Raw genomic sequence first — 18307 nt, 5'->3', positions numbered from 1 at the left:
TAACATCCCTTGCCCACATTTTATGGTTTTGATGACTCTTTTTTATTTTTTTCTTTTTAATTTTATTTTGTTTGAAGCCTGTTCATGATTAAATCTGTATGCTGGCTTATTTGAGTGACTGCTCTCTGATTGCGGTTTCCTCAGTCCTAGTTCTTCCTCTTCTTCTTCTTTTTTTTTCTTTTCTTTTTTCTTCCCTTTCCTTCCTTTCTTTTTGGTTTAGAGAAGCCCTTTCAATATTTCCTTTAACCTGGGTTTTGTGTTGCAGTATTCTTTAAGTTTTTGTTTGTTGGAAAAAATTTTTATTTCCCCTTCTATTTTAAATGATATTCTTGCTGGATAGAGTATTCTAGGTTGCATATTTTTTCCTTTGAGCACTTTAAATATCTCTTGCCCTTCCCTCCTGGCCTATAGTGTTTCTGTAGAGAAATCAGCTGATATTCTTATGGGGGTTCCCTTGTAGGTAACATTCTGTTTTTCTCTTGCTGCCTTTAGGATCCTCTCTTTATCACTAACTGTTGCCATTTTTATTATGATGTGTCTTGGTGTGGGTCTGCTTGGGTTCAGTTTGTTTGGGGCCCTCTGTGCTTCTTGTATCTTGAACCCAGTATCCTTTACATTTGGGAAGTTTCCATCGATAATTTCTTCAAATATATTTTCCATCCCCTTATCTTTTTCTACTCCTTCTGGAATTCCTATTATGCGTAGATTGGCCCGCTTTATATTATCCCATAGGTCTCTTATATTGCTTTCCAGTTTTTTGATTTGGTTTTCTGTCTGTTGACCGGATTGAGTGATTTCCATTATTCTATCTTCCATATCACTGATTCATTCTTCTGCATTATTCATTCTGGTTTTTACTGCCCTTAGTTCCGTTTGCATCTCTGCAAATGAATGTTCTAGTTTTTCTTGGCTCCTCCTTATATTTTCTAGTTCCTTTCTGAGGGTATCTGCATTACTGTTCATATCTTCTCTTAATTCCTTCAGTATTTTCACTATTTCTCTTTTGAACTCCAGGTCTGTCAGACTGCAGAGATCTGTTTCATTGTTGACTGTTTTAGGTGAGTTCTCCTGTTGGTTTGACTGGGGGTGGTTTCTCAGCTTCTTCATCTTGCTTGTTGTTTTCTTTCTCCTGAGGGAGTTGTACTCTCCGTTATCGGGCAGTGTTTGCCTTGTCACTGCCGTGGAATATTTCCTGAGGGCTGGCATTGTTGGTGAATCTTTTTTGAGGCAGTGTGGCTTTTCTGGAGTGTTGATGGGGCTAACAGTGTTTCTTTGAAGCAAAGGAGGACTTCCTGAGGGCAGACAGGACTGGGAGGTCCACACCACGATGGTAGCAGATTTCACTTGGTCATGCAGAGCTTGCTCTGGTGTTTTTAGGCTGTGGGGTTCTTGCAGGGGGTTGGCGGTGTTGGGCAGCTGTTCCTCAGGAGTGCAGCACCCCCTGGGGGCTGGAGCAGCTATCTGGGTCACTGAGAACCTGAGAGGCTCTTCCCTAGGGCAGCCCAACTCAGAAGGACGGCCTGCGAATGTAGGCGGATCTTTTCACAGTCTGGCCAAGCTTGTTGCAGCTTTTCTGGGCTGCAGGGGCTCTTCCAGGGGGCTGGTGGTGCTGAGCAGCTATTCTGTGGGAGTGGGGCACCCCCTGAGGGCTTGGGTGGGTAGCAGGCTGCTGGAAACCCAAGAGGCTCCTCCCGAGGGCAGCCCGACTCAGAAAGACCGTCTGAGATCTTTGCCCGATTCGGCCAGGCTTGTTGCAGCTTTTCTGGGCTGCAGGGGTCCTGCCTGGAGCTGGCAGTCCTATGCAGCTGATCCACTAGGGCACCCCCTGGGGGCTTGGGCGGGTAGCAGGGCCACTGGAAATCCAAGAGGCTCCTCCGCGGGGCAGCCTGACTCAGAAAAACCGTCTGAGAATTAGGCAGATCTATTCACTGCCTGGCTAGGCTTGTTCTAGCTTTTCTGGGCTGCAGGCCTTTTCTCAGGGGCTGGTGGTGTTTGGTGCTACTCTGCGGAAGTGTAGCCCCTCCAAAGGGCAAGCAGGCCTGTGCAGGGGACAGCCCCTGCGGTGGTAGGCTTCAGGCAATTGTTGAGGCCAGCCCTCCTGGATGGCAGGCAGCCCCAGGTTCGGCGAGAGGCATAGGGGGTGGCGGGTGTGGGGGGAGGGGATGCACTGGGAAGCACAGCTTTCAGCTAGCTAGTGGGCCTGTAAGCTTGCTGTGGCGTGGGGGGTATTCTATGGGGACCCACCCCTTCTTCTCTCCCCTCCCCAGCACAGGCACAGACCAGCTCCTCTCCCAGGTTCCCTCTGATGCGGCTTTCCACTTCCCCGCCCCTAGAGTATTGCTCTCTTCCTCTGCGACAGCTTTGTTTTCTAGTCTCCCAGGCAGTCTCTGCCCCGTCAAATGGTTTCTAGACCTCCCAAGCAGTTTCCGCTCTGCCCCGCCCCCACCAGCCCGGGGACTAACCTCTGGAGCCGAGGTCTCAGTGCCCAGCCCCCATCCAGGCGTCCCCCGTCCCTTTCCCGGGGACTAACCTCTGGGGCCGAGGTCTCGGTGCCCAGCCCCCACCCAGGCGTCCCCTGGCCCTTTCTCGGGGACTAACCTTCGGAGGCGAGGTCTTGGTGCCCAGCCCCCACCCAGGCGTCTCAAGTTTTGGTGACTGTGCCCGTAGTTCAGATGGTCCGTTGGGTTCTTGATCGGCTTTTCCGTACTCCAACTTAGTGCTACACTCTTCTGTGCATCTGGAGATTCCTCCGGTTCGTTTGATCTTTCCCCCGTGTAGGTGACTTTCCAGGGTGCGGGATCCCTTTCTCCTCCGCAGTTCCCTTTCGGGAGCGCCCGTCCCGCTCGGATTCACCTTCTCTCACTCTCCTCTTTTCTCCCGTTCTGCCCAGTAATGTCACGAACTTCTTGCCGTTATTGGAGTTTAGGTTCCTCTGCCAGCGATTGGTTGCTATTCTGTGCGAGTCATTTATTCTGTAGATGTGCTTTTTTTGTTGTGTTTGTGGGAGAGGGCCAGCGTGTCCCCCTACTCCTCCGCCATCTTGTCCTCTCTCTGCTTATCCATTGTAAATGTAATAGTTTACATCTACTAACCTCAAACTCAGAGTCCATCCCACTCCCTCCCCCTCCCCCTTGGCAACCAGGTCTATTCTCTATGTCTGTGAGTCTGTTTCTGTTTTGCAGATAGGTTCATTTGTGCCATATTTTAGATTCCACATATCAGTGATATCATATGGTATTTGTTTTTCTCTGACTTGAGAATCTGCAGTTGTGTCCATGTTGCTGCAAATGGCATCATTTTGTTCTTTTTATTTTTTTAAATTTTTATTATTTTTTTATTTTTTTGCTTTTTTAGGGCCAAACACGTGGCACATGGAGGTTCCCAGGCTAGGGTTCTAATTGGAGCTGGATCCACCTGCCTACACCACAGCCACAACAACACCAAATCCGAGCTGTGTCTGTGATCTACACCACAGCTCATGGCAATGCCAGATCCTTAACCCATTGAGCGAGGCCAGGGATCAAACCTGCAATCTCATAATTCTAGTTGGATTCTTTTCTGCTATGCCACAATGGGAAGTCCTCGTTCTTTAAAAAAAAAAAAAAATCAATACTCTTTATATTTATAGTTGTTCTAAAATTAGGTTGTGATGATGGTTGTACATTTCTATCCCAAACCCCCAGTCCATCCCTCCCCCACAACCTGTCTCCTTTGGTAACCATAAGTTTTTCAAAGTCTATGAGTCTGTTTCTATTCTGTAAGTAAGTTCATTGTATCCTTTTTTTAGATTCTTTCTATAAGTGATAGCATGTGATATCTGTATCTCATTGTCTAACTTGACTTAGGATGATAATTTCTAGGTCCATTCATGTTACTGCAAATGCCATTATTTCATTGCTTTTTATGGCTAAGTAATACTCCATTGTGTATATACGTACCACATCATCTTTATCCACTCCTCTGTCAATGGATATTTAGGTCGCTTCCATGTCCTGGCTAGTGTATGGTGCTGCAGTGAACATTGGGGTACATGTTATCTTTTCATGTCATGGTTTTCTCAATACCCAGGGTTTTTTCTCAATACCATGGTTTTCTTAGATTATCTACCCAGGAGAAGGATTGCTGGATTACATGGTAATTCTATTTTTAGTTTTTTGAGTTTTGTTTTTTGAGGAATCTTCATACTATTTTCCATAGTGGTTGCACCAGTTTACATTTCCACCAAGAGTGTAAGAGAGTTCCCTTTTCTCTGCACCCTCTCCAGCATTTATTGTTTGTAGACTTTTTTTTTTTTTTTTGTCTTTTTAGGGGCATACCCACAGCGTATGGAAGTTCCCAGGCTAGGGGTCAAATCAGATCTGTAGCTGCCAGCCAGCAACACGAGATCTGAGCTGCATCTGTGACCACAGCTTACAGTAACACCAGATCCTAACCCACTAAGAGGGGCCAGGGATCAAACCCATGTCCTCATGAATACTAGTCTGGTTCGTTACCACTGAGCGATGACAGGAACTATTGTTTGTAGACGTTTTGATGATGGCCATTCTGGCTGGTGTAAGGTGGTGCCTCATACTAGTTTTGATTTATATTTCTCAAATAATTAGTGATGTTGAATATCTTTTCATGTGTTTTCTGGCCATGTGTACATCTTCTGTAGACATTTGTCTGGATCTTCTGCCCATTTTTTGATAGGGTTGTTTGTTTTTTTGGTATTGAGCTGCAGGAAGTGTTTATATATTTTGGAGATTAATCCCTTGTCAGTTGCTTCATTTGCAAATATTTCTCCCATTCCGTGGGTTGTCTTTTCATTTTGTTTATGGTTTCCTTTGCTATGCAAACCCCCCCCCTTTTTTTTTCTTCTGTCTTTTTGCCTTTTCTAGGGCTGCTCCTGTGGCATATGGAGGTTCCCAGGCTAGGGGTCCAATCGGACCTGTAGCCGCCAGCCTACACCACAGCCACAGCAACATGAGATCCGAGCCAAATCTGCAACCTACACCACAGCTCACGGCAACGCTGGATCCTTAACCCACTGAGCAAGGTCAGGGATCGGACCCGCAACCTCATGGTTCCTAGTCGGATTCGTTAACCACTGAGCCCTGGGAACTCCTATGCAAAAACTTTTAAGTTTAATTAGGTCTCATTGGTTTATTTTTGTTTTTATTGTCATTACTCTAGGAGGTGGATCTGAGAAAATATTGCTGTGATTTATGTCTGAGAGTGTTCAGCCTATGTTTTCCTCTAAGAGTTTTATAGTATCCAGTCTTATACTTAGGTCTTTAATCCATTTTGAGTTTATTCTTGTGTATGGTGTTAGGGAGTGTTTTAATTTCATTCTTTTATATGTAGCTGTCCAGTTTTCCCAGCACCACTTATTGAAGGGACTTTCTTTTCTCCATTGTATATTCTTTCCTCCTTTGTCATAGATTAGTTGGCTGTAGGTGCATGGGTTTAATTCTGGGCTTTCTATCCTGTTCTGCTGATTTATATTTCTGTTTTTTTGCCAGTACCATACAGTTTTGATGAGTATAGGATAGGGATAGGATTAAAAATGTACAAGGTAGGTTCCTAGTAGGTACTTAATTAATATTGGCTGAATGAATGTTGGATAAATAGGCCAATATATCCATATATATAGATATCAGTGAATTTAACAAAAACATGCATATGCAGCCAATTCCTGATGTATAGATATATAAATTTTAAGATATATGTGTTAAGTGTTAAGTAATCAGTAAGACTTGAATGGATACCATTTTAAATTATTAAGGTTTAGGAGCCCGAGGAAAATATGAGCTTGCTGTAGAGTTTCTCTTTCCCAAGTGATGTATTGAAAATACTTTTTTTTTTTTTCCCTCCATTTAGCCTAGCTTAGTTATCTGTGACAATTGAAGAGAGGAAAAGGATGAAGTAAGGCCATCACCAATAAGTAAAACCTAGAGCTATTCTTCAAACATTTAAAAATTTTCTTCTACCTTCCCATGGGTATATAGAATACAATGAAATATTGACAGGAAATATACATATATACATTTTTGACAGTACCGTATGGTATTAGTAGCAAATCTCCTATGTTTTTTAGTGCATGATAAGTTTAAGAGATAATAGGTGATATGGCAAGTCAAGCTGATCTTAAGATAATTTTTTTTTTTTTTTTTTTTAGGGAACTAGAACCAGCAAATGATTTAAACAGTACTTAAAGAAAAACCAAAAAGGTTGTTTCTGAAGATTTTTGCAGGAAATATTGGAAACTGCTTTAGGATACTTTATAAGTTTAGCAAGCCAAAAGCAGAATGAAGAAGATTATTGTTTCACAGTGTTTTTGTGTCTCTATTGCAAGTAACACTCTGTCAGTTTGAGAAAATATTGAACTTTACACTAAACATTACAATGATGAAATCTGAAGCTCTTTGAAAATCCTTTCTAAGTCCTCTGAAAACTTTCTTCTTTCAAAGAAAGATATGTACTGAGTGGTAGAAGGAGGGGAAATTACATAGAAGGACATTGTGCAATTTGTTGTGTGAGTGCTTGTTTTGAAGGTTGTTATTTTCATGTTGTTCTTTTGTTTGGTTGGGGTTTTTTTTTGTCTTTTTTGTTGTTGTTGTTGTTGTTGCTTCATGTTGTTTTTAATCATATTTTACATTTAGGGATTTGGACGTAACATTTTCTTATTGGGTACCCCACCACCACTGCAACTTATTCCCCTTAAATTTTGGAAATTGAGTATTAGGGAATTTTAAAAGGGAAGGATCTTTTTTTTTCCAACACATTCTTTTTTTCTTATACATATTTCTGCCCCTATCCTCTGTCCAAAGACAAGAAAGAAAATTGCCCACAAAATTCTGTATTTTATTATGAATACACAAATATTTTAAAGGTAACTCTAATATATACAGTAAATGGCATTATATGGTAAAAACAAAATTAACACTATATTATAAAAATCTGATATATTGTGTTAAGGGCTGGTAAAGAAGATTTTATCTTTATGTTACTTTTAACCCAGGACAGTGTATCCTGTTTTATAACATGTGCTCTGCACTGACACTATATAATTTTAAAAAGAGAGAGAAAGAAAAAAAAAAAAACACTGAAAGTTGGATTTCATTGGTAGCTGGAGCGGTTGAGTCCTTACCTATTTGTCTGCTTTCTTACTGGCTGAAAGCTGTTGCTAAGCTTATGTTTTTTTGTGTGTTCTTAGGGAAAGTCAAAAGTTGAATGTGACCTATTTGAACTGTATCCTGCTGCTTTTGACTCTGCTTTGCTTTTTCTCCTGATCCACATACTTATTTTTTTCTGATATCTTTTGAAGTTCAGATTTTTCTAAACTCATCAATTTGTAAATGTAGTGTGCAGTGTGCATTTTAAGATTTTAAGGTTTTAATTGTATACTTATAATGCATGAATTAGAATACTATGGTTTACTGTTTTTAATTTGGTTGAATACTTGAAAGTTGAATTTTCTGACATTCTAATTTTAAAGAGCAAGTAGATTAAAGACTTGCCTGTTACAAACACAAAAGATAATTCGGATATCGATAATATCCTTATTGTTAAAAACAATTCCAAAGTGCATCATTGAAGAATTTACTAGATCAGTAAATTTTTTGTGATTTAGATAAAAGCTTTATGGATCATGCTAGCATGTATGTCACTGAAGGATAAAATTGACTTTGTTTATGTTTTCTAGAGAAGGATTGGCAGTTTTTTCAGTTATAGACCAAATCTAGGACAGCCTACATAAAAGTCCTACTGGAAGGCAAGTTTAATTTGTTATTCAGTAGACCATAATTGAACAGTTGTGATTCTAAGAGCTTTTTCTCTAAGGCTCACTTTGGCATTGATGGGAATGAAACTCTGAATTAGATTTCCCCCAGAACTTGTCTAGAACCAGCAGAAATCCTGGGAACATTCTCTGAACCTTAAAGCCTGACCCAAGCCTTGGGTGAACAACATAGGGAGCTACAGACTAGCATGAATCCTCCACATCTGCTGGGAGTTCTCGTGTGCAGATGAGATGTGGCAGGTATACAAAAGTGATATTCAGATGTTACTGATTTTTTTTTTTTTTTCGGTCAGCATAGTCTTTAGTCAAACAATATTACTAGAATTCTGATTTATATACAGTGTCTAAAACAGGCATTTTGTTAATAAATGATCTCTTTGAAGTTCAAATAAGTAAAGTTAAATTATTTATAAAGCCAATTAGTGAGAACAATGATGCTATTTTATGTTTCAAACAGATTTGAAATTAAGGGGTTGTGAATTATAGTTACAGTATGTCTGTATTTTCTTGTATTCATAATATCAGGGAAATCTGGATTCGCACAGCAAAGTGCCCACAGTCCACTCACTACTGTAGTTTTACTTAAGCAGATGCAGACAGGCATGAATTTTAAAAAGGCCAGAACACACGAATTGTACTTGTCTTTGACACTGAAAATTTTACAGAAATATTCGTACATATACTCACAGAGATGGTGGAAGAAATTTTATTTACTCCAGGAACTAAATTATTAGTGACAACAAATAATTGTTTTGGTGTTTTCCAATGCATCTAATTTTTATATAGTTAGTTGAGCTTGAAAAAGAAAGCCCAAATCTAGTATTTCCTAATACCTCTAAAGTACTTGTAAGGACTGGATCCTAAGAAATACACTTTAAAAAAATCACTGTAATATACAAAGAAGCCTAGTGTATGTAGAAGGAGGCCAGGTTCTGGTTAGCTTAAAGTATATAATTCTTGATAAAATCAGGAATTATATTAACAGAGTAGAACTTTAGAGCGGAAATAAAGTTTGAGAGATCATGAAGTTCAGTTGCCCTTTGTTTTAAATTTGAGGGGACTAAACCTAGAAGGGTTGTTACAAGATTACCATACCTTCTGTTTTGTTTCGGTGTGGGTTAGTTTTTTTGTTTTTGGTTTTTTTCCAGAATTGGACAGTAGAGTAGATGACTTCCTATTTAATGCTCCCTGACAGAATCTCAAGCTATCTGCCAACCTGTATAACTTATAAGTGAGAGGTTTAAACCTAAATAAAATAGATGGTCAGTCTCAAATTAAGATATTTCTGCTATGGGATTTAAGAAATTAAATGTATATAATTGGCATTCAGTGAATATTTATAAATAATGAATGACTGAATACTCTGTGTTTACATATTATTAAGATTTTTGTTAATTTGTCAAATGATAGCACTAATATCCATACATAAACCTATGCCAAAACGTATTTCTTAAATTAGAGATGTAACAACTTTAAAAAGGATACTACCTTCCCCAACTTCTAATATCTGAATGAAATCCTATTTTAGTATTCTCAATTATTTGCTAAAAATTAGGAAAATCAGATTTTCTATTACTACAAATGAAATGATCTTAAATTCTTTTCAAAATTGAACTCATGTAAAAAAATTTTTAAGTTGTATTCTTTTTTGAGTATTTTTAGCTAAACAGAAAGATAGTATAAGTGGAAATAAATATACTTGTTGAACTAGAGTGCCCTGAACGTACTCTCATCCTTTGCACAAAAGGGAAAATGGCCCCCAGAGGTGCAGTGCGGTTTCGGAGAGCAGAATAACACATGAGAGAGTCCAGTGAATGGCACTTAATTTCTAAAATGCTTAACAATGTGCATATAGTCTCTAGATGTGGCCTTGTACTTTGTGACCAGGTTAAGGATCTACAACTTAATACCCTCTTGGAAAACAAGAGATCTCAGAAGGAGGCAAAGAAAGAAGGTAATTTAAAGGATTAAAGTACCTACAACTAAAGATTATCACAAAGGAACTGAGTGGGAGTTCTTTGAGCTGTGTAGGAAAAGCGCGTAACTGTAGAATATTCACTGTTTGGTGGCACTAATCATGGTGAGGAGGTCAAGATAGCTGTTATTAACAAAAATAATGTGATTAAAAGATTTTAGAATATTGTCACTAGGATTTTCTTTCTTTGAATCAAAATTATTTCCAGTGTGACTAAAGCATTCAAAATTCAGACATGATCAAGCTAACGACTTACTAATGCACATTTAGCCTAAACATTTTAACCATGGGTCGATTCAATTTTACAAAGGAAGTAAACACTTGAGAAATCAGTTCCATCAAGTCTGTGGGCTCAGCATAAGTTGAAGATACTAGGTCTGATTTTAATCTATTTTGAAAAGATAATTTTTATATTATACCAGACTAATATATTCCTTGTACTTAAAATTATAGGTTATATATTAAAAGCAGTTATTGCCTTGTGCCCACATCAGAAGCACTTTCAAAAATTAAAAAATATTTTCACATATGTTTTTTGGTACAGATGAAATCCAGCCCCTCAAAAACTGTCTTAAAAAATTGCACTTCCCTTGGATGATAAAACTATGGTCCACCAGATTCTCAGGGCAGAGCTTCCTTGCATACCTGCTTACATCTCTCACAAGCGTCCTATCCTAATAAATCTGTTTCTTGCCTAAAAATAATAATAATAATAATAATAATAATAATAATTACACAACACACTATATATGTGCAGCCTGAGAAATATTTTCTACTTGAATATGTCATGTATTTAGTATCCTACATTACTTTTTTTTTTTTTAAGTTGGTGTCATTTCCTTTTCTCCTTCTTTAAAACCTTCAGTAAGTCTTACAAACACTTGGGATAAAGTCCTGACTCTCAATTTTGCATTATAATCACCCTTTTCTTGAACCTCATCCTATGTCGTATTAAACTCATTCTTAAATTCAGCAACAATGCAAAAAGTAATTAGCCTCTAAAAGTTGTAATGAATGAATTCTCTCATTTAACTTTGATGTCTCAACAGACTCTTTCCTGTCATTTCACTTTAGGTAAGACTGAGGATGTTTAAAGCCAAACTTAGTTACAAAATGTTTGTGAATTTGTCAAACAGTGGTATATATACAGGCAGTGTCTGATTTGTAAGTACCTGCCTGACTTAACAAGTGAGCCATATATATTATATACAATTGCCAAATCCTATATCTTGGTATTTCAGGAAATCAAGAACAGGAAAATCAGAGGAGCTTGGGAGTATCTGGGGTTCCCAAGGAGAAGATGGGAAGAGACTATGAAAAATGGAAGTTACTTGTTAGAACTGGAACCAAGAACAAGCTAATTCCCAAGCAGAGCCTGACTGCCTGCCTAAATTGTGACCTCAAAGCCTCCAAAAACATTTGTCTAGATGGCCTAAATCTTTTATAATATGAATATTGAACTTGAAATTCATTACTAAGCTTTCAGTTGAGTCACGCATTTTGGTTTGGTTTTTATGGAAACATCTCTGCGGAGTTCATTTATTCAGTACATTCTTAAGGGTCTACTATGTACTGGGCATTAAGAACTTGGAAATATAGCAGTGACCAAAAAAGACAAACATTTTTATTCTGTGGAGCTTACATTCTGTTGGGAGAAACAAAGAAATTAGTATGAGTTATCAGTCCCTCTCATATAATGTTGATGTGTGAATTAAAGAAGCCTGTTTTTTTTTCTTTTTTTTTTTTTTGGTCTTTTTGCCTTTTCTAGGGCCACTCCCCTGGCACATAGAGGTTCCCACGCTAGGGGTCTAATTGGAGCCCACACCAGAGCCACATCAACTGGGGATCTGAGCGATCTGAACTGCATCTGCGACTGACACCACCTACACCACAGCTCAGGGCAACGCTGGAACCCTAACCCACTGAGCAAGGCCAGGGATCGAACCTGCAACCTCATGGTTCCTAGTTGGATTTGTTAACCACTGAGCCACGACGGAAACTCCCCATAAGAAGCCTGTTTTCTTCCTAATGCCTGCTAGTTACTCTGAGAGAAATAGTGGTAATGTGAGGAACAGGTAGGTGGTTGGGTAGACTCAGCTGAGTTACACAGTGAGGGGGCTTTGGATAGCATGAAGGTGCCAAAGTTCTGGGGAGAGACTGAGAGGAAAGACAGGGATAGAGAAACTGAGGTGACAAACTCTCAAATACCAAGACCAAGCATTCCATGTTCTCTTCTTTCTTTTCTTTTTAAACCAGATCTCACTTTCAGTATAAGCAAGGAAGATACTTTTTTCTTTCTTCTTGCCTTTTTCTTTCTTTCTTTCTTTCTGTCCTTCTTTCTTTTTTTTTTTTTTTTTTTTTTTTGTCATCAGAATCAAGAACTTAGGCTAATACACAGTTATTGAAAATTTTAAAATACTCATTAAAAGAAGCAGCCCAGCTTCTGCTGCTTTGGATTCAGACAGACCTAGGTTTGAATCTCAGGCTGCATTTTTACTACTTTTACAACCTTGGACAAGTTACCCATACTTGATGAGTTTCTGTTTTACAGATTTGTAAAATAGGAATAATTATATTGCCTTATATGTGTAGAGTTCTTAATGTTTGATATGTTGGCCTCATTATCATTAACCTGGAAAACCTGACCATGATGTAACATGCTTGTTCTTTGAGGGAAAGTGATTTTCTAATTTAAAACCACCAACATTATTTGGAATACTGTTTATTTACAAGTATGAGTGATGGTTTATGTTTTTAAAATCCTGTATAGAAATTTAAAACTGCATTTCTAAAAGAAGAAACTCTAAAGGAGAGAAAGAGAGCAAAGATGTGTCAACATTCTTGCTTCCTTATAAATAATATAGTTCTAAAAATTAAAATGAAAAAGTGAAAAAATAGAGGACAAATAAGAGAATATAAAATTAAAGTGCCATGCTAAAAGGATCTCAGTGTACTTAAAACATGATGTTGAAAGGAAAAAAGTGCTTAGCAGACAAGCTATTTAAAAACAAAAAACAAAAAAAACAGGAAGATATCAGCTAGAGGAGAAAAATCTGGACAAAATTAGTAAGCAGAAGTAATCTTATAAACCAGCGTTCATTTCAAATAAAATGGTTAAGATGACAGCAGGTCTTCCCCCCCACCCCCAAGAATGCTTAAACCACATAAATCTAACAAATCCCACTCCTGCTCTTAAAGGAGTTTTTTGGTTTTACAGCTAAACCCATTGCCCTGTGTATCTAATCAATTATTTAATATAATTTATATTTGAATGAATATATCTACAAATCTGTAGTATTTTAATTCCTTTAGCTAATAAGAAAGTTCAAGGTTTAATATGTGGTCCATTAAAGTGTGTTTATACCTTTTGGCCTGATTAGTATTCTTTCTATTAAAATATACCCATTCTTTTTCATGAACTGACTATATTTTTTAAGGTCTTTGGGAAGAAGAACTTATAACTTGAGATTTGTCTCCTAAAATTTCAAACACAAGAGTATGAGGCATCACTTCCTTTCTCAAAAACTTATTATCATGTTGGAAAGACAAATCTACCTTCATCCCTATACTCTGCCTCATTCTGTTGTTCTTCCCTTGCCAGAATTGCCCCCAAAACCTGCCTAACTCATCTTTCTGCCTCTAGTTTTGTCCCTTGTTTTTCTAAACCTTAGCTGAAATGCAAGTTTGATGTCATTCTACCCTTTATAATTTTTAGTAATTCTATAGTATTCTTAAGAACGAAATTTATAGTCTTTAAAGAATCTTAAGGTCCCTCCTTATTGTTTATATTTTACCTAAACTCCATCCACCACTCTCCATATCCTCTGCTCTAGATCTCGATGAACATCCTTTAGCTTCCCTAATGGGTCACCGTTCTCAGTCACTCCCTTGCCTCTGGGCCTTTGTATTTGTTGGTTTCTTTGCTTAGAACTCAGTCTCTACTTCCCCAAACCCTCCCCCAATTTTCTTGCCAAGGCCTAATCCTCTAAGTCCTAACTCAAATATGGCTTCCTTCAGGAAGCTGAACTACCACTCCAAATCTGGACTCTAATGCTTCATAGTTGTCTGCTCAGATCAAGTCATTTGACACCACTCTCCTTTTACATGGGTGTATCATCTTGTTCTTGAGAAAATTAGAGTTGAGAACATTACTGCTAATGACATGCAAAAACCTCATTTGATGTAGTTGAATAAGTTGCAGAGGGAAGGAAATATTTTAGAATTACTGTTACTTCTTGGGCTAGATTTTTGTAAAGAGCTGCTGGTCTATAATGGTAGCCTTTGCTAAATATCAAAAGCATAGTCCTTTCCAATTACGCTCAGGAGGTTTATTACATGCTTAGCATTGGGGGTTCATTAAGAGAAACACCTTTAGGAATCTGGCCTCCTGATGCAGTGAAATCTTTGGAAAATATACACTTTTTATTGAATGATTGGAAACAAACCATTTCCAATAGTGAAATGTACACAGTGATATTTGCAGGTTAATATAGTTACTGGGATTCTTGGTTAATAAATTTATTTGGAGGCAACCTTTTTATGTTGGAGAAGAGTGACTAATTCATAGTTACTGCTCTGACCAAAAGAAGAAAAAGTAGTACTCTCCGAAGAACTCAAGTCAGCCTTTATGGAAACGATAAAGGAATCTTGACATTTAATGGCTTGACGGTCCTCAGTAAGCCACTGAATTAGAATATATTAAAATTATTTTTCTTTTTAGGTAAGGCAGCATCAAAGTAAGCTGAAACTTTCTGGGAAAAAAAAAAGAAATCCTAACTGGAGCTTCCTATACAATTTCAATATATGCTTCAATAAATATTAAGCACTAAGTATCAAATACAAATATATATATACGTACATACACAATTTTCAGTTTTAATCTTCATTTAAATATTTAAATATTTTAAGCCATTTTTGCATTTAATTCTTTGTCCTTGTCTCTCATTAAAAAATAGAAAGGTGAACATTCTTCACTTTGTAAATGACATAATTTTGATGTCACAGACGAGGTTATGTCCTACTAGACAACTAACGCCCACTGTTTTATTCTTTCCAGAAAATAAAATCACAGCTCAACCCTTATAGAACCATAGTCACCATTTTTCATATGCTTTCCTCATTAAATAGCTTTATAGCTCTCAACACCTATGTCAAGTGCATTTATGTTTCCAAATTGTTAATCTACAAGCAGTTTATCTTGGGTATGTCATATTGCTGCAAATTGGATGATTTACTGGTTTATTTTTTCCTATTTGTTTACTTGCGGCTGAGTGGGCATTTGTTTATCTGTTTGTTTTCATGGCAATGCTCAGAGGAAGAGAGCTTGGAAGTCTGTAGCCATTCTATGTTAATATTAACTTCAAATTGCTTTTCTTGACCAGCAAAAATATTTGGGGTGATTTAGCAATTTGTAGAAGTGTATGAGAACATACAGCAGTATCTTACTTATCTGGAGAAGGTAAAAGTAACCATTTTAAACTGCTACTTTTAAGAGCTAAAGGAGTAACTTAGTCTTCTCTAAGACATTGTAACCTCACTCCTAGAACAAACTTAGTTTATGAACCCTGGTTCTGTGTCTTAAACTCCACTTGTTTCCTTCAGTCAGAATGTTCTTCTTCCTCTTCTTCTTTTTAAACCTGAGCATGTAAGCTCAGGGCAAACATGCAAAGAGAGATCTAATTCAGGAGTTGATTTTTTAAAAGAAGGTAATGGAACCATGTAAGGAAATGGTGTTGATACAGGATCTGAGAAATTTGTTTTCTAGATCCAACAATGTTAGTTCTTTTTTGTTCCTTTAAAACCTGTTTTCTCAAGTTCCAGATTTCAGAGGGAAAAATTCTTTCTTTAGAACCCAGGGTGCTTATGAGGGAATATTAGAAATTTTAAAGCTTTTAAATATACTTAGAAAAAAGAAAATTTAGAGATCTGTTACCAAGGCTTATGATCTGTGTAGGACAGTAGTATTTATAGTTTCTGCATAGCTTACCGAAAATAATTTTACACTGAATATAGGTCACCATCTCTTGTTTCTGCATTCTGCAGCCCATTCAGCATTGTTTGGGTATTATTGGAAAGAAAGAAGGGAAATATCAAGTTGTCTATAAAGTGTGAAGCGAGCTTGATTGTTCATGGTGGTGTCAGGGTCAGCTTAGAGGTGCGTTGCTCTTTGGCTCTTGATAAATAGACCCAAGAGGGTGGAGGGAAGGCAGGTTCTCCGCTGCTGATGCTGGCGACCCTGGCACTGAAGCCCGACGGCTCGCGCCGCACCTTCTAGCCACAGCGCACGCTCACCTCCAGGCAGACCGAGCCTGCTCAGGACCTGAGCATTAGCTCGCAGGAGGAGCTCTGCCCCTGGAGGTTGTTTTTCGCCGGGTGGCGTCAGACCGCCTCCCTTCGTCCCCGCACCCCTTCCAGTGCCCGCCCCTCTGCGCCAAGGGGGCGGGGCTCCGCGGCGCTGCGGGTCTGCATTGGCGCGCGCGGCCGTCGAGTCGGCAGAGTGATGGTGGGGGCGGGGCCGCGTGCCTTGTTTGTTTGCGCCGCCCGGCAGTCAGAGCAGACTGAGGCGCTTCAGCTCAGAGCTTCCCGGCCTCGCAGCGCTTGCCTCCTCCGTGGCACGGCGGCTGCTCTGCGCGACCCCTGCTGTCCTCGCGCCGACATGCGCCTGGCCACAACCGCGAACGAGGCGTACACGGCCTCACTGACCGTCTCGGAGCTGCTGTGCTGCAAGCAGTGTGGCGGGAGCCGCGGCCAGGAGGAGGTATCCGGGTGAGGGACTGGGCGGGCGGGCGGTACCGGCCGAGCTGCCTGGGCTACAGGGAGGTCTTGCCGCTTCCCCACCTTTGCGCCCTAACGGCTTCAGAGAGCGCTCTCCGGGGAGGGCGCCCCTGCAGCCACCTCTGGGTCTGCCGCCCTGCCCGGCGGGGGCGTCGCGGGCTGGCCCGCGCCCCTCAGGTGAAGAGGCGGCCAGTGGTGGGAGGGGGATGTTTGCCACAGAAGGAGCTGCGGCTGCAAGAGACAGCTGTCCCGGTCATTTAAATGCAAGTCTCCAAAGCGTCAATAACGTGGTCTTCTGTACAAGTCTCCACAAGTCAGCGAGTGAACAAAGCTCGAGACTGTGAGCAGCCTGTGGATTTTTCTCCTCACCGCCTTGTCAGAATATTATTCGGTGACCCTCACTCTCTGCCTCCTACTGAAAGGAAAAGAATACATTTGAGTCAGTTAAAAGATGATGCTGCCTAGAATAAGTGTGTTCTGCCAGCTCTATGACGTTATGCACAGCGTTCACTCTTGTTTATAAAACTATCTGTTTTGTGTCTGAACTGGCCTTCAGAGAGAGCCGTTTTAACATTTTATATTTTCCTAAGTGGTTGCAAATAGAGCACCGTTTGAAAGTTACTAAAACAACTTTAACTCGAACCCTTAAAGGCTTTGATTTAAAAGGTGACAAGGGAGAAAGTAGAGAAATATTAGTTAAATTTTGAATTGAAATCGTTATTTGTAAATATCGACTTCATTCAAGAAACCCGTAAATACAAGGTAATTTCTCTGCAGCATTGCCCACTAAAATGACTCAATGTTAGTATTTATTTATTTTTTTTTGTAAATGGAATCTATGTTATGAGTATTCTGCATATATTCATATAAACATAGACACTTTCTCATGAAGGATATAGAACATCAAATACTTTTTTCCTATATTTTAACATTCATGGATACATACTGTGTTCCTTGTTTCCAGATAATACAACAACCTAAAAAAAAAAAGTCTCATAACTGTTGCTTTGAAACTTTACCAAGGAGAGAAAACTGTGTGAAAGTGTTGAAATAGCATTTATAATTTCTGTTTGCAGGCCATAACAGATCTTTTCAAATTTTGAGTAGGAGTGACCCCCAATCATCTGTTATTTCTGGTGGTATTTGTGTGCAGAATCCTGGTTCTTAGCCAGATCTGCAATCTCTAAACATAGACATGTAAACTGGTAGATAGATACATTTTAGTTTACTCATTGATTACAGTGCCTATGGGATTGGGTTCAGGAGACCAGGAAGTTTTGTATAGTTGTATTTCATTTTTAAAACAGCCAACATGTGGGAAGATGAATTAGGAAGCAGTGCTTGATAGGAAAACTATTCACTTTACAAAAGAGTAACACAGTGCTTTCAAATAGCAAGCTTCCACAGTACCTTTAAATTAAACACTTTCCAGGAATGTGTCTAAAGTATGGGACACCCATACGGCGTAAATCAATCTTATAAATCCTGTACTTTGAAGTCTAGAGTTTTAATCTTTCTAGAATGTAGTTCACAGAGGACCAGACACTGGAAAAAGAGATACCTAAACTTCCAATATTCCTAAATTCCATATGAGTCAATGAAAAATTTAGAAGAAGCACTAGAACATGTTGTTACAGTAGGACTCTTTCTTTGTAATGCTTCTAGGTTTCTTCATTTCTATTTAAAAATTTCAGATGCCAGAAGGCTAGTACCCAGCTATAAGCAGTGATTCTTATAAACAAGGGAGAGTGGGATGGGAATTTTTTACACAGTAT

General features: G+C 39.1%; 1 protein-coding gene across 4 annotated transcripts in view; it reads left to right on the top strand.

The window, feature by feature from the left end:
• Window positions 1-18307, top strand: part of SESN1 (sestrin 1) — a 117856-nt gene that overhangs the window by 78781 nt on the left and 20768 nt on the right. The window contains exon 1 of one of the 4 annotated variants that reach the window (XM_047762311.1): window positions 16291-16515. The exons of 2 other annotated variants lie outside the window; for them this stretch is intronic. In XM_047762311.1, the coding sequence (XP_047618267.1) occupies window positions 16414-16515 (102 nt within the window). In that variant the 5' untranslated portion in view covers window positions 16291-16413. Of the gene's footprint in view, window positions 1-16290; window positions 16524-18307 lie in introns of those variants that run through there. One more of the 4 variants, XM_047762322.1, reaches the window with a different exon arrangement.

The sequence above is a fragment of the Phacochoerus africanus genome, chromosome 2, assembly GCF_016906955.1.
Source record: "Phacochoerus africanus isolate WHEZ1 chromosome 2, ROS_Pafr_v1, whole genome shotgun sequence".
Classification (NCBI taxonomy): domain Eukaryota; kingdom Metazoa; phylum Chordata; class Mammalia; order Artiodactyla; family Suidae; genus Phacochoerus; species Phacochoerus africanus.
This window is presented reverse-complemented; position numbering and strand designations above follow the sequence as displayed.